Source organism: Atractosteus spatula, chromosome 16, assembly GCF_055471065.1.
Source record: "Atractosteus spatula isolate fAtrSpa1 chromosome 16, fAtrSpa1.hap1, whole genome shotgun sequence".
Lineage (NCBI taxonomy): Eukaryota > Metazoa > Chordata > Actinopteri > Semionotiformes > Lepisosteidae > Atractosteus > Atractosteus spatula.
The window spans coordinates 5,770,327-5,784,958 of record NC_142721.1 but is presented as its reverse complement, the minus strand read 5'-3'; the positions used below and the strand labels follow the sequence as shown (position 1 = coordinate 5,784,958).

The following is a 14,632-nucleotide window of genomic DNA, read 5'->3' as shown; positions in this document are numbered from 1 at the left end:
GGAAACCCATGCAAACATGGGAAGAACATACTGTACAAACTCTGTACAGTCCCTGCAGTATCTCTCCTGTACCGAATGTTCGGTTTCCAAGCTCGTTCGTCACTGAGTCTCTCTGTCTCTCTGCGCAGACCATAAGCCGAGCCTTCATGAACGGCAGCTCCGTGGAGCACATCATCGAGTTTGGGCTGGACTATCCGGAGGGCATGGCAGTAGACTGGATGGGGAAAAACCTGTACTGGGCCGATACAGGGACGAACCGCATTGAAGTGGCGCGCCTGGATGGACAGTACCGCCAGGTCTTGGTGTGTAAAGACCTGGACAACCCCCGCTCCCTAGCGCTCGACCCTGCCAAAGGGTAAGAGGCTTAAACCACTGCCGTCTGAGAAGAAAACCCCTGGGGGTCGCCTTGCTGTTGGTGACCATTTCTTCAACTCAAATTAGTTCTTGAAAGATTTTGCATAAGCATTTTGATCGTTTTCTGCCAGTGGGTGACGATTGTGGTGATATGTACTGTATATCAGTAATAGAGGCACTCTTAGTTTATTATCCAATGTAAAGTCCTCATGTCACAATCGCTTGTTATCCCTGAATCTTGTTTTCCTAATTGGTCAAATGTAACCAAATACATAACAAAAGGAGAGAGAGTTGAGCAGACCCTTCACTCCACAGGGTGATCTAGCTCAAATTATTTAAAAAAAACTTTTCCACTGTTGTTAAGTTAACAACAATTAAAGTAATATTTCAACAAAAAACTCTCAGTTTTATAAACTATATAAAGACCTTTTTTGTCACATTTTTAAAGCTTGTGTCCTGCCAGGTGCTTAAGTACAAATATAATTTGCTCATTAAAAAAAACATTTCGTCTTGTATTTGAAAAAATTTGAAGTTTTCATTTAATTTTTTAGTAAAGCTTCAAGCTTTACTTTTCCTGGTATTTTTGTGTTTGTGCATCTGTTTTTTGTTGACTTTGCAACCTTCTCAATCTCATCTACAGAGACTAAAGGTAGACTATTTTGATGTCATGACTAAATAAAGACATTTTAAAGAACTATGGAACAATGACCTCACTTCTGAATCACTTTAACATTCATGTTCCTTGCATTTTAAATTTCTTGTGTGAACATGTAATAGAATTGTGTGTCATTGTAAGACTGAGATTAAGTAACGTCTTGGACGATCTTTGAATCGCATATCGGAAAGTTTGTTATTCAAGGAATATTTAATTGTGTTTGAGACTAGAGACTAGAGACTAGGTTGCAAACTCTTGTGACAACTTAAATGAAAAAAACAACAACAGTAGCTTTCAGTAAACACTGATTTCTGTAAGTCAGAGGTTTTGGTTTGTCTTGTCCTTTCAATTGGGTTAGTATGAGCAGGCGTTTTACTCAGTAAACATAATATCTTTTAAGTCTAAGTCTACATGTTTTCTTGCTTCTCCTTTCAGCATGGAATAAACCTATTACTTGTTCCTTTGCAGCCTACGCATGCTGACGCAGCCACCCACCTGTACTACTTATAATATCTTTTCTCTTTTTAAGCTACATGTACTGGACAGAATGGGGCGGGAAACCACGAATAGTGAGAGCACACATGGATGGAAGCAACATTGTTACTCTGGTGGATAAACTAGGCCGAGGCAACGGTCTCACAATCGACTATGTGGATCAGAGGCTCTACTGGACAGACCTGGACACCTGCATGATTGAGTCCTCAAACATGCTTGGTAAGATCTCCTCCTAAGTTCCCAACCCATCTCTTGTCTTCAGTCACCCCTTCACTGGCAAAACAGTATCAACGGAAATTTCACAGGTTCACCTTGTTTCTGCTTAGGAAAACAGCCGAAAAACACCTGAGGCTTCCATTTGAATATTGCTGCTTAAGAGCTTCATAATCCTTTCATAACTGCTACACAAGATACTATAATGACATTCATCATGCTTTGAAGGAACATGCGCAAATGAAATAACGTGTGTGTAAGAGGTCATGACATTTGTTTTAGCATATTTTATAGTTCTTGGTATGAGGAGATGCTAAAATGAACGTCATGACCTCTTATGCACGTTATATCATTTGAGAATGTTCCTATAAAGCATTACATATGGGATTATAATGTCTTATAATGCATTATGCATGAGATTATAATGTATTGTGTAGCAGTTATGAAGGGATCATGAAACCATTATGCAGCAACATTCAAATATAACAAAAAAAATTTTTTTTCACAGTTTTTATTCATTTAAGCCAGTGCCTATTTCCGCAGTATTAAATAAACCTTTAGTACAAGCCAAGATACAATGCTGGTACCTGTTTATACAGCTGAGAGGACTGGAGCAAGTTATTCAAGCATACCAAAGCAATGTCAGCAGCTGAGACTTGAACCCCCAGTCTTCTCATAATGGGTTATGAGCTCTATACACTACTCTGTGCTGCAAATTTAACATTGTTAGAAAGGGGGGTCTGCTTCAGAAAGCACACAGTGTTTCATTTTTTCCTTAGCTGGAATAGGGAACATTGAAAAGAGTAATGTGCTGTAGTGTTAAGGATGAGGCAGAGCAAAAAAAAACCTTGATAGACTTGAAATAAGCCCTTTGCCTCTACAGGGAGAGATGAGGTGGTTCATGCCTCTCAAACTCCTTTCTGCAACCTTAAAATAAGTCTGCTTAAGTCATAAGAGCGATAAATGTATTTGGCATTTAGATTCTGTGTTTCTAAGGGGCTGATCATAATGTCAGTGACCATGGGAATACTGCAGTGTGCTTTCTCTTGGATTCACACAGGGCAGGAAAGAGAAATCATAGCAGATGATCTTTCCCACCCGTTTGGGCTGACTCAGTACCGTGACTTCATCTACTGGACTGACTGGACCCTGCAGAGCATCCAGAGAGCGGACAAGAGTAACGGGCAGAACCGGACCGAGATCCAGGGCCATCTGGAATACGTTATGGATATTTTAGTGTTCCACTCCTCGCGCCAGGATGGCTGGAATGAATGTGCGCAGAATAACGGGCAGTGTGCCCACCTCTGTTTGGCCGTACCTGAGGGATATAAGTGTAGATGTGCTTCCCATTACACTCTGGATGCCAATGGCAAAAACTGTAGCTGTAAGTTTTTCTTTTTCCCCAGTTTCTCTTATTCTTCTGCCTAGATGTCTGTTTCCACTTTGTGTCTCGCATTTACCTGTTCTACGTTTTGTCTGACTTTAACTAAGGGTACATTAGTATGATTATAACTGCTCACTTCCCTGGTGATTCTTACCACCCTTCTCCCTGCTTACAGTTTAGAGAATTGCTCATCTGGCTGTTAAGTGAAAAATGGGATTGAAATGAAATTACTAGTAGTATCTAAAAAGAAAACGTTTTGCAGCTTCTAAAATTGATGTACCTGGTGCCACTCTGGGGGGGTCACCTTTTCCTCATAAAATGCTCAGGTATCTTCAAGGCACTCTCAGAAAGCTTGTGAAGATACTATTCCAGAGACTTACTTCATCACTCTGCTTTTCCGCTTTTTGCCTTTTGTTAAGTCCAGAGTGGAAACTGTACATAAAGTAGTACCACGTTAAATACTAAGTTAAACATAATATTGGAAAAATGTTAAATCATCTAAGGAAACAAAACTGGTCTTGTAAGAACATTTAGATCAAACTTTATTAAAACTGAAAATGCAAAATGTTCAACAATAATTTTGCAGTACAGTGTATTTAGGTAAACCATTCAATGTGTGTGTAAATTTACAAACAGATTAAAAATACCACATCAAACAGGGCTCTAACCTTTTCAAAATTCTTCTTAATAACCCCAAACTAAAACTGGTTACTAGAGCCAGTCAGATCACTCCTTCTGAGTGCCACCTCAGGGCCCAAACCTGTTTCTTTCAGCTGCCGTAATGATGCTGCCATAGGGGAAATTAAGATGCTGGAGAAACTGGTTAATGCAAAGCTGCTGTGAGGTGGAAATGGCATGCTTAGAAGAGCTGAAAATGAATATACAAATATCATTTCAATGAAGATAGAGGAAGGAGGAGGACTGGTGATTTAAACCCTGACCATGAATGTGTATTGCCGAACACTTTCTAATTTAATGTTTCCCTGAGACTGCTATCCTCATATCCTCGTTTTCTGTTGTTGAGAAGCAATGCACAGCATGTTTTGTCTAAAAGTCTGTGAGTCACTGCGTTTCATAACAATCTGCATTCCAGCCATGTCTAGGTGGACTGGCTATATCAAATCCAGGCCTTCTGGCTCCTGGCCACATCGAGCACTAGGCAAATGGAACACAGGGGTGGAGAACTCAGAAACCACTGATTTTTGGATCTGCGCTTCATATGTATTGAACATAAGCAAAGCATTTAATATTGGGGATTGCTCAAGGACTCTTTTTTGGCTGAGGATTAAGGCCCTTTTCTGCCCTAATGCATACCTGTCTTTACTCTGTAATGCTCTTTGATTGAGTATTATAAGAGGATTACAGTTTGTATCATCAAAAGAAGTTCTCTTTCTCTCAAAACAAGTAAAAAAGAAATATACAAGTCTTTGATTAAATCCAAATGAAAATGTTGGATATGAAGGTTTGGCCTTTTATAAAGGCAGATATGGGAGACTTATTGGGTCCAAAGACACCTGCAGTAGTTTATGATGAACATGTATGGAGCATAGAATTTGTATTCAGGATTTAGGTTACATGGTCTTTCATGATACTAAAATCTATATTATAATGAACCCCTAATTACAATGCAAATAGTAATCAAATATTGAAATAAGTAGTGCAGCACACTTTTCTCTCAAAACCTCCCTGAGATATAATCAGGGCATTTCTACACTAATAAATGCAAGACCGATGACTTTTTATTACTGTTCAGATTACAGGATATCTTGTTCTAATACTTACCAGTTTTCTGAATGTGGTCTTTACTGCCTCATAGGATCCCCAATCCACAGCTGTTTAGTGACTGGATGATTAGTTTCTAAGAGTTCACTGTTAGATAATTTGAGTACATTTAGAAAGGTCTAATTATAAATTAGATGAAGCAATTACAGTATGAACCATCTTTGCTGCAAAGATTGCTAATACCTTAATAGTCTAATTCAACAACAGCTATCTAGAGTTTACAGATGGGTGATTAGGTAGCCACTTAAATGTCATCAAAGCATTTACTACACACCTGGAATCACACAGATGTTCTGTGGGACAAATATATCTCTGTCCTGACTGTAACTAAACTGAATTTGAATTTGCATCCCCTGAGTCTTGTTTGCTTGTCCTGAAGATGTTCCCTTGTATTGCTGCAGTCACCTGTCTTCAGGATTTGCAAACCTGAATCAAATCCCCCTCTAATAATTTCTGTTCCAGGCTAAAAAGATTCAAATCCAGTTAATCCATCCCAGTATGCTGTTCTGGGTCTCGGAAACAATAGGACAGCCATTTATATCATTTTGTTTTAGACATGTTGACTTCCTCAATTAATGCTCCCCAACATTTTGCAGCTCCTTCTAGCTTCCTCCTGTTCAGTCAGAAAGCCGCTATCAGTCGGATGGTGCTGGGAGAGCAGAGCCCAGACATCATCTTGCCCATTCACGTGCTGAGGAACGTCCGAGCTATCAGCTATGACCCTGTGGACAAGCTCATTTACTGGGTGGATGGACGACAAAACATCAAGAGAGCAATGGACGATGGCTCACAGGTAGCAACTGAAATATCATCACAGCGTTTATTACATGCTAAAATTGGACTAGGGAATTGCTTCTTGGGCCGCATGCTAGGACAGTGGTTAGCATCGCTGCTTTGCAGCTGTGGGGCCCTGGGTTCAATTCCTGACTGAGGATGCTATCTGCGTAGAGTGTGTGTGCTCACCCTGTGTTTGTATGTGTTTCCTCTGCTTGCTCCAGTTTCCTCCCACAGTCCACAGACATGCTGGCGTCTGGGCAAATTGCCTCTGGTGTGAGTATGTGTGTGTGTTTGCCCTGCTGTGCCTTGTGTCCATTGCTTGCTGAAATTCACCTGAATTGGGTGAAATGGTTAGAAAAAAGGGTGGATGTAATTATATCTTCGTAGGTATATGCCAAAGGTCTAAAAAAGACCCAAGTGTTAATTCAGTTCTATAAGGCATTATATTTTTTGCAAAGGGGTAATTATGTAGTAGAAAACATCTAGCTTTATTTTTCATATATCCAGTTTTCATCAGCGTCCTTCTGCTTCTTCTAGGCTTTCGTGGTGGTGTCTTCCTCCGGGCACCTTCAGAACCCTGACAAGCAGCCTCATGATCTCAGCATCGATGTGTTCAGCCGGACGGTGTACTGGACATGCGAGGCCACCAACACCATCAACGTTCACCGGCTTGATGGCAAATCTATTGGCGTGGTGCTGAGAGGGGAGCAGGACCGGCCTCGCGCTATTGTGGTCAATGCAGAGAGAGGGTAAGGCAGCCTTGGGCCTTTGTTACACTGTGTTACACCTTCTCAGTAGAGCTGGCAGCTGAGTCTGAAATCAACCTTGGAGTTTGGGGCCTGAATATACTTCAGAAGATGATAATAGAGTTACTCCTGCATTGAGTGAAGTTGTACGGTTGGATCCAGCATCATAATTTATTTGGTAGTCTGTAGCAGACAGCAAAATGTTTGCAAAGTAAGAGGAAGACAAATGTACCTGTGGATAAAGAATGGAACCACTCAGATATAGTCCTTCAAGTATAGTAGCTTCACTCAAATTAAATTCACAATGAAGCAGCATTATAAAGAGCATGAAGAGTGACAGTCCTGAGTGGTGGAGGACTCTCAAGAAGAGGAAAAATGGATGATAAACGAGGGAGATGTTGTGCAGTGTGCTGTTAGAGGAGGACATCTGCGGATTTGATTGTGCAGTGAATATTTATTTGTACGTTTTATTTTTAAAACTGGTTACTTTACTTAATGTGGCACTTTTAAGAAGAGTAATTGGCTTATGATTGGTCATTTGTGATGTGGTACTGTATTTACTTTTTGACACAGGAGATACTGTTTAGTGTGTTTCAGAGGTAAATGAACCACTCCCTGTGTAAGCACTAGAATATTCTGAAATCCTCTTGAGCAGCTTCCATATCCATGTGTTCAACAGATGGACATATGATTTTTTTTCCGTGTGGTTGAGTGTGGTCAGGGGTTTGGTTGTCTGCTCTGTAATTGCCCGCCCATTGTTAGTGTCACTGCCATCACAGTTAGCACAAGTTCCCTATTTATAGCATTCCTGGATATGCTTGGGTGTGGTAGCCATTGACCTTTGGCATAATATCGGAGGCAAAGGAGAAACGAACAAGCAAGTGTGTACTATAAAACAAAACAAAGCATTCACAAGGCAGGTAGGAGAAGCAGATGCAATTACGACGAAGGTGGTTTGTTTTTCACATACAGTAACGCTCACATGAAAGAACGCAATTGCTAACATGCTGTTTTCTAACTTGCTTCGGAGAGTGTGCCTTTGAAGTAAGACGTGTATCTCATTGACAAGTGCTTATTTTTTCATTTACTTAAATCCAGGCAGGGTGTGTGGAATTCCCTTGAGTATGTGCATCGCTATATATATATACACACTACTAAAGCTTAGTGAATGGAGATTTGTTCATTAAAATGAAGGGTTATAGTGTAGGATAAAGAGAAAATAAATGTCCTCAAAGAGAGCTTGAAAAAAAAAGAAGCATAGATGTCAGGGTGAATTTGTTAGCATATGTTTTTTTTTTCTGTAGTAAGGATATGTTTTCAAATTGGAAAGACAGTTTTTCTAGCTTTTTTAATAGCCAAAATCCTTTGTCTAATTTGTGGGGACTTTGCGTCAGATATTGAAGGAAAATAAAATACAGCCTTGGCTCGTTGATTATGATGTTTATAAAGGGGCAGCGCTAAATTGCAAGCAGATGATTGCAGGTTTTTTCTTATTTTTAAACTCGCAAATACCACAAAACCAGCTGCTCTTTTTGGAGCACACCAGCTGCGCATCATAAGATTAATGTGACATCTATCAAAACAAACTGAAAAACACCTCTACTTAATGAGCACGTGCAGTCCTGCAGTTGTTTCTCAAGACGCACAGCTGAATGTTTCAGTAACCCTGCGTTTACCAGCCATGACAATCTGAACAAGCTGCCTGGCTGTAGGCCCTTTGTCATTTTCATTTGTAGTCAATCCCATCTCTCCATGAGAACGTCAATATCAAAGGTTACATCCTCTTTATTTCCTTTGGGCCATCTTTGGAGTGTGGGAGGAAATCGGAATACCCGCAGGAAACCCAAACGGATACGAGGGAGATCATACAAACTCCACGCAGACAGCGCCCCAGGAAGCCCTGCGAGGCAGCAATGTCAACCACCGCGCCACCGTGCTTCTCTCCAATATCTTGCCACCTTTATTTTACAGAACAGAAAGCAATTACACTGAAATCAAGGGCTACGTTTTGGTCCAGTGCAATTTCTTGGTCTTAACAATTGCTGTACTGCGGACCCCCAGGTACATGTACTTCACCAACATGCAGGAGAGGTCTGCAAAAATCGAGCGTGCTTCCCTGGATGGCACTGAGCGCGAGGGCCTCTTCACCACCGGACTGATCCGACCCGTCGCCCTGGCCGTTGACAACAAGCTGGGGAAGCTCTTCTGGGTGGACGCTGATCTGAAACGCATTGAGAGCAGCGACCTGTCTGGTGAGTGCATGGGCTAACACAGTGGGCTGTGGCACAGGACCGCTGAGGAGCATGTGGATTGTTTTTACAAGAATCCTGAAAAGTAAAAACGATGTTTTTTTAAAAACCTTTCCAAGATCTAACTCATGAAGACCTGTCCTCTTGCTGTCCACTTCAGAATGTACAGTATTTGAAGGTATGACAGGATAGAAGTTTGACTTTTCTTTAAAAAATAAAGCGTAAGTGGGGTTTTAGACTTGAGAGTTTTCTAATAGTGTAATTCGAATTGTTCCACTTTCACATTGAAGAAGCTTTTATACAGAATACACTGCACCTGGAACCAAATGGATGTGAAGAGCAGTAGTCAGATTTGTGGCTGTGAAAGTGTTGTGGTGGGATGGCACAGCCCAGGCTTGGTAATTAGTCTTTTTCTGCCCTACCCTTTTCCTTTTCTCCATCTGATTAGCTCCCTTGAACATTCATGATGAAAGTGGGCTAAAGTGCCCTGAGATAATGCATCCATAACATGGAAGATATCTGGCCTTTACCAAAGAAATCGCCGTCTTTGATCTAGTCACAGCAACTTGATCTTTTGAAGTTTCTTGAATGTCTTGAGAGCATACTGCATCTCTGCAGGTCCAGATACCCAGAGCTGCTAGCAGAACTGACATGCCTTACTTTTCCATTAATTCTTTCCAGTAAACTGTTATTTACTGCTCCCTTTCCTCTATTTGTAAAATACCAAGTAATCCTTCTGTGCCAAAGACTGTAAGTTATAATACATTGGTTATATCATGTGACTGTACTCTGTATGAGGTGGCATCTAAGAACATTCTTTTGTACAATACAATCATTTGAGATTCTTGGTATGAAAGGTTCTCTATAAATTAAAGTTTGATGTTGTAGAGGTATGTTTTATATCAGTAGACACCAAAAAACAAATACCTTTACACTTATTAATAGATTAAATGTTTGCATAACACTGTGATGTTGAACAGACACGCTACTTAACACAGCTGACCACTGTTACAATTGTTTTAAAATATGGATTTTTATATCCACATACATAAAGTCACCTGACAAAATCAAAGAGGACATAATCTCTGTTGAGAGTTAAGATCTGAAGATTGCATCGCACTTTCAGAATTTGCTCCATCAAAGCACACTCCGTCCACTCTGCTGTCAGTGAAGGACCGCCTGCAGTTGTAGTACCTGCAACTTTATGATTCAATTCCAGAAGCATGGCAAAATCCAACTGTTTCTTACTCTTCCCAGGTTCCAGTGGAAGTGATATGTGATTTGATCTTCTTTATCCCTGAGCTGATTCATGACCAAAGCTATATGAGTTAAAATATGTCAACAATTGTTACTAAGCTTGATGGGGTTTTTTTTTCTCGAAATTGTGCAGCCTAGAGACCAGGAGGCTTTGTAATTTTGGGTACTTCTTACGATTGCACTGATAAGTAATGCATCACAGATACTTTTCTAGGGCACCCAGTGTTGATTGAAGTGATATATGTAGGAGGGCTTGTCTGTGTAGACAAGAGGGAACTACATCTGCTTAAGAAGACAGTTTTTGGTGGGGATGAAATGATTACAGGAGACTTCAAAAGAGGCTGTCATTTCATCTTTATTGTAATTTGGCAGGTGCCAGACAACTAGGTATACTCCAGATGCAGTACAAAGGTTTGATGTCTTCAGCCTGATGAGCATACCTTAAATACAGTCCACTGATCAATCAGCAGATCATAGTCGACTTTCATTTTTGTTTTACAGTTGCCTTTTCCTGCTGTAAATCAGGTGACACGTCATTTGCAAATAATTTAGCTTCATCGGAGATTCCTAAAACAATGGTGATATTGAAGAGATTCGGCTTGCCAGTTGTCCCTGAGACCTACAGTACATAGACATTTCATCTCTAGCATTTCCTGTAAATAGGAGCCCTAAATCTCTGCCGAGGAAAAGGTTCTTTGTGCACCTTGGACTTGACTGCTGGGAGAACCTTGAAAAATGAAGTGACTTCATCAAAGCTAACTTTACAACACATAAACATTTGTGGAGGCATATAACAAGGAAACAAAAACATTCTTCATACACTTCAAATACCAAGGCTTATATCTCGAACTTTGTAGTGCGGATGTTCACAACAACTTTTTAAATTATTTTTATATACTGTCAAGCAGAAATTCTACACTGACGTTCTCCTTTCCAATGATCCCAAGAACTGTTGCCCAATTTGATTAATAATTGCCACATTGCCAAGCCTAGTACATCCTCTGTGTTTACATTGCATGTAACCGGCTTTGACGTGGACAGGAACATGATGTTTACACTCAGGCTCTGAGGAAGTGTCAGTCTTCTTCTGGGCCGTCCCAAAGGGCCTCCTTATCTTCTCTGACAACATAGACCAATTGGCACACAGAGAAATCCTGCAGAAGGTTACAGGTTATAATGATTAATAGAAGTGTAATTATCATATCACAATCAGTGAGTTGCAGAAAGTGTGATAAAGTAACCACTGGTATGACTAGCTCGTTTTATGGCCCCTGGATAAATGTGGACCTTCCCATTTTTACTTCAGTTGCAAAAGGCAGCTTTGAACAACATTTTCTAGCCTTAAGATCAAAGCTGATATTGTGGCAGATAAATTTAAACAGAAACAATGAAAGAGAACCATGTGCTGCACATGCACAGACTACATCTCAGATTGTGATATAACTGGAAAGAATGTGAAATTATGAAATGTTGAGGCCCAATACAGACTTCTTCAGAAAGTTTTACCAAAAGGCTTCTCCAGTTAAGGGGATTTTGCTTGTAATGACATAAGGAAGCATTCCAGTGCCATTTCTTTTTTCCTCCAGCGTAGACACTTCCACTGAATAAAAGGGGAAGCATTTTTTATTACAAAATTTGCATGTGCTTCTTCGCTGCAATTTTGTAGTTGTACCTTCCTCTACAAGTGATCTAGAGCTATGCCCGTGTTAAGTATAATGTGCAATTGCAACTTGGTTATATGCATCTCCTGTTGCTCTTTAAAACAGGAGCAAACCGCATCACCCTGCAGGACTCCAACATTCTGCAGCCCATGGGGCTGACTGTGCTTGGAGAGCACCTGTACTGGATTGACCGGCAGCAGCAGATGATTGAGCGGGTGGACAAGCTCACTGGGGAGAAGAGGACACGGATCCAGGGCAGGATCTTCCACCTCACCAGCATCCACGCTGTGGAAGACATGGATGCCACGGAGTTTGGTAGGTTCTCGCTCTTGTCGTTTTTCTGCCTTACAAATTGAGAAACACCTGCAGAGGATGTTTAATCTAGGTCTCTGTTATGTTTCTGTTTCTCCTCGGGGGAGAATCTGCAGCTAAATGCTAATTGTTGCTGCTTCCTCCAGCATCACACCCCTGTTCCCGTGACAACGGAGGCTGCTCTCACATCTGCATTGCTAAGGGAGACGGGACTCCTCGCTGCTCCTGTCCAGTCCACCTTGTCCTGCTGCAGAACCTGCTCACCTGTGGAGGTACGCAGAGATCCCCCTGCAAAGTTTTAGGGCAACGATCTTGAACTCCTAATTTTAAAATGCTGTAATGAGCTTACTTCCCCAAGACAATTCTTGGATAAAAATTGCCGCCCTCTCAACCTTCCAATAAGGTCTTGGGTCCAGAAAGTCTGTACTCTCTCAGCTGTCAGCCCTGCAAATTTCAACACACCCAGTCAAGCAGACACGTGAATGCCTTTAAAACGTGTCACAAATCATTATGCTTATTTTAATATAATAAGCTCCTACTTACTGTATGTTCTTGTCTTTATCAACATGCTATTCATTATCGGTAATTTTTATTATCTTTCAGTGATTTATCATTTAGCTTTGTGGGTGCACATTCAAGGGTTAAATCTGCTTTGACACTTGTAACCAAGGAACAAGCACTGTTACTGTGGTGGGACTCTTACACAGATAGCTGCAAATGTTTCAGCTCCCTCTTGTGGAAAAGAATGGGTCTTTTGTTTCAGGGGAGTCTGAGAGATTGTGGTTTAGTTATTTAAATAAAAAACACAAATGATAACACTTATAAGAAATGTGTACACATGCTTGATTTAGTTTCAAAAGACCATATGACATGTTTCAAATGAAATCCTGACTCTTTATTTGGGTGTGAGACTCTGAGGGCCTCACAGCTGGGTTATGTCCATTGTTACCACATGTTAGGGAGATATGTAGATAAGCAATTTGCATATAGATGTTACTTGGGAAACTGCTTGTGTCTACAGACAACAAAGCCACACAGGTGCACTGGAAGGTAATATACACAGGATTAAATTGTATTACATGTATATACAGCACCAAATACTGCACTGTGTGCCCTACCAAACTCCAGGGGGAGGCCCTGTAAACAAATCACCAGAAAGTACAGTATAGCTGTGACCCCCACTTTTCAGTTTTTATCAATGAAAAACTCTCCTGATATAAAGCACAATGTTATGTTCTCAAATATAGTACTTTTTGACTGAATTCTAGGGATATTAGAGTAAAGGGAGATAAAAATGTTTAAATGTTATATTCCAGAATATTCTGTTTTTTTCTTCTTCTTGTACACCAAGAAGAAAAATACCTAAATAGAAATGAAGCTTCAACAGATTGAAAGTATTTCTTCCCTACATTGTGGTCACCAACAAAAGTCTTGTGATGGTATATTAAAGGTCAAAACACACAAAAGTTGCTGACTGGAAGGTATCCTTGAAATCATAGAAAAATATGGCATGTTTTGAAATATAATTACCAAGAAACAGAAACGCTCAGTACAACCATCTTAAACAGAGGCTCTCCTTCTCCTGGACGTTCGCTTCAATGAACATGTGTTGAATGGCCATGTGGACAGGGCACACCTTGTTACAGGAAGCAAGACCAGTCCACTAGTGGGTTGGGAAGCTGACTGTCCTGCACTGTTATTTGAGGGCAGAGTAAACAGCTGTGAAGAGAAGCTTTCTGTATTGAATGTTGGTAGATTTTATACTTATTTTTAATGACTCTTATTTGCTTGTGATGATTCTGTTGGACTTGATTTATTGATGATGAATTCCATCACTAATTACATTTTAGAATGTCATTTTTCAAAATGGAATGGGTCCCTTTCGATTTGATGGCAGACACCTCGCCTTTACACCTGTTCCTTCACCTTGGGATCCACGCGTATTTTTATCACACCTTTCTCCAGTGCACCTCACACATACTGTCCTTCTTTTGTACCCTTGAAGTATATGAAAATATCCCTCCATCTATTTTCTATCCCATCGTCATTTCCATCCATCAGTTCAGGATCGCAAGGGAGCCTGAGCCAACCTTGGCAAGCAATGGGCAAAGGCAGGGTACACCCTGGATGGGACGTTTGTACATCACAGGGAAACATAAATATGAATATTATTTTGCATATTAAATTGGCATTTGACTCCCCTGTTTGTTTGTTTTTTGTCTTTAATGTACATTGCACACTGATGAATGTATGTTCTGATCCCGTGTGCCTGGCAGAGCCGCCCACCTGTTCGCCGGAGCAGTTCACCTGCGCGACGGGCGAGATCGACTGCATCCCCATGGACTGGCGCTGCGACGGCTTCGCCGAGTGCGACGACAACAGCGACGAGGAGGACTGCCCCGTCTGCTCCGCCTTCCAGTTCCAGTGCGAGAAGGGCCAGTGCATCGACGCCCGGCTGCGCTGCAACGGAGAGGCGGACTGCACGGACAGCTCTGACGAGCAGGACTGCGACAGTACGCCCTCCCGCCCGTTCGCCCGCCCGCTCTTTCTCCTCTCTCTCTCTCTCTCTCTCTCTCTCTCTCTCTCTCTCTCTCTCTCTCTCTCTCTCTCTCTGCCCGCCAGTGCCCGAGACTAGGGCGACTTCCTGTCCAGTTGTGGTCTGTGCGTTCTTTCGTGGAAAGTGTGTATTTTTTTGTTCAAAAATAACGTGACACACGTATATTAGGTGCCATAAATAAACTCTCGGA

At 41.2% G+C, this 14,632-nt stretch overlaps 1 protein-coding gene across 1 annotated transcript in view; it reads left to right on the top strand.

Moving 5' to 3' along the window:
- The window catches only part of lrp5 (low density lipoprotein receptor-related protein 5), a 72,036-nt gene that overhangs the window by 48,833 nt on the left and 8,571 nt on the right, over positions 1 to 14,632 (top strand). Inside the window, exons 10-18 of the mRNA XM_088935039.1 lie at positions 129 to 355; positions 1,539 to 1,723; positions 2,778 to 3,101; positions 5,480 to 5,676; positions 6,198 to 6,409; positions 8,468 to 8,658; positions 11,679 to 11,888; positions 12,032 to 12,157; positions 14,162 to 14,398. Of these exons, the coding sequence (XP_088791165.1) occupies positions 129 to 355; positions 1,539 to 1,723; positions 2,778 to 3,101; positions 5,480 to 5,676; positions 6,198 to 6,409; positions 8,468 to 8,658; positions 11,679 to 11,888; positions 12,032 to 12,157; positions 14,162 to 14,398 (1,909 nt within the window). The remainder of the gene's footprint in view (positions 1 to 128; positions 356 to 1,538; positions 1,724 to 2,777; positions 3,102 to 5,479; positions 5,677 to 6,197; positions 6,410 to 8,467; positions 8,659 to 11,678; positions 11,889 to 12,031; positions 12,158 to 14,161; positions 14,399 to 14,632) is intronic.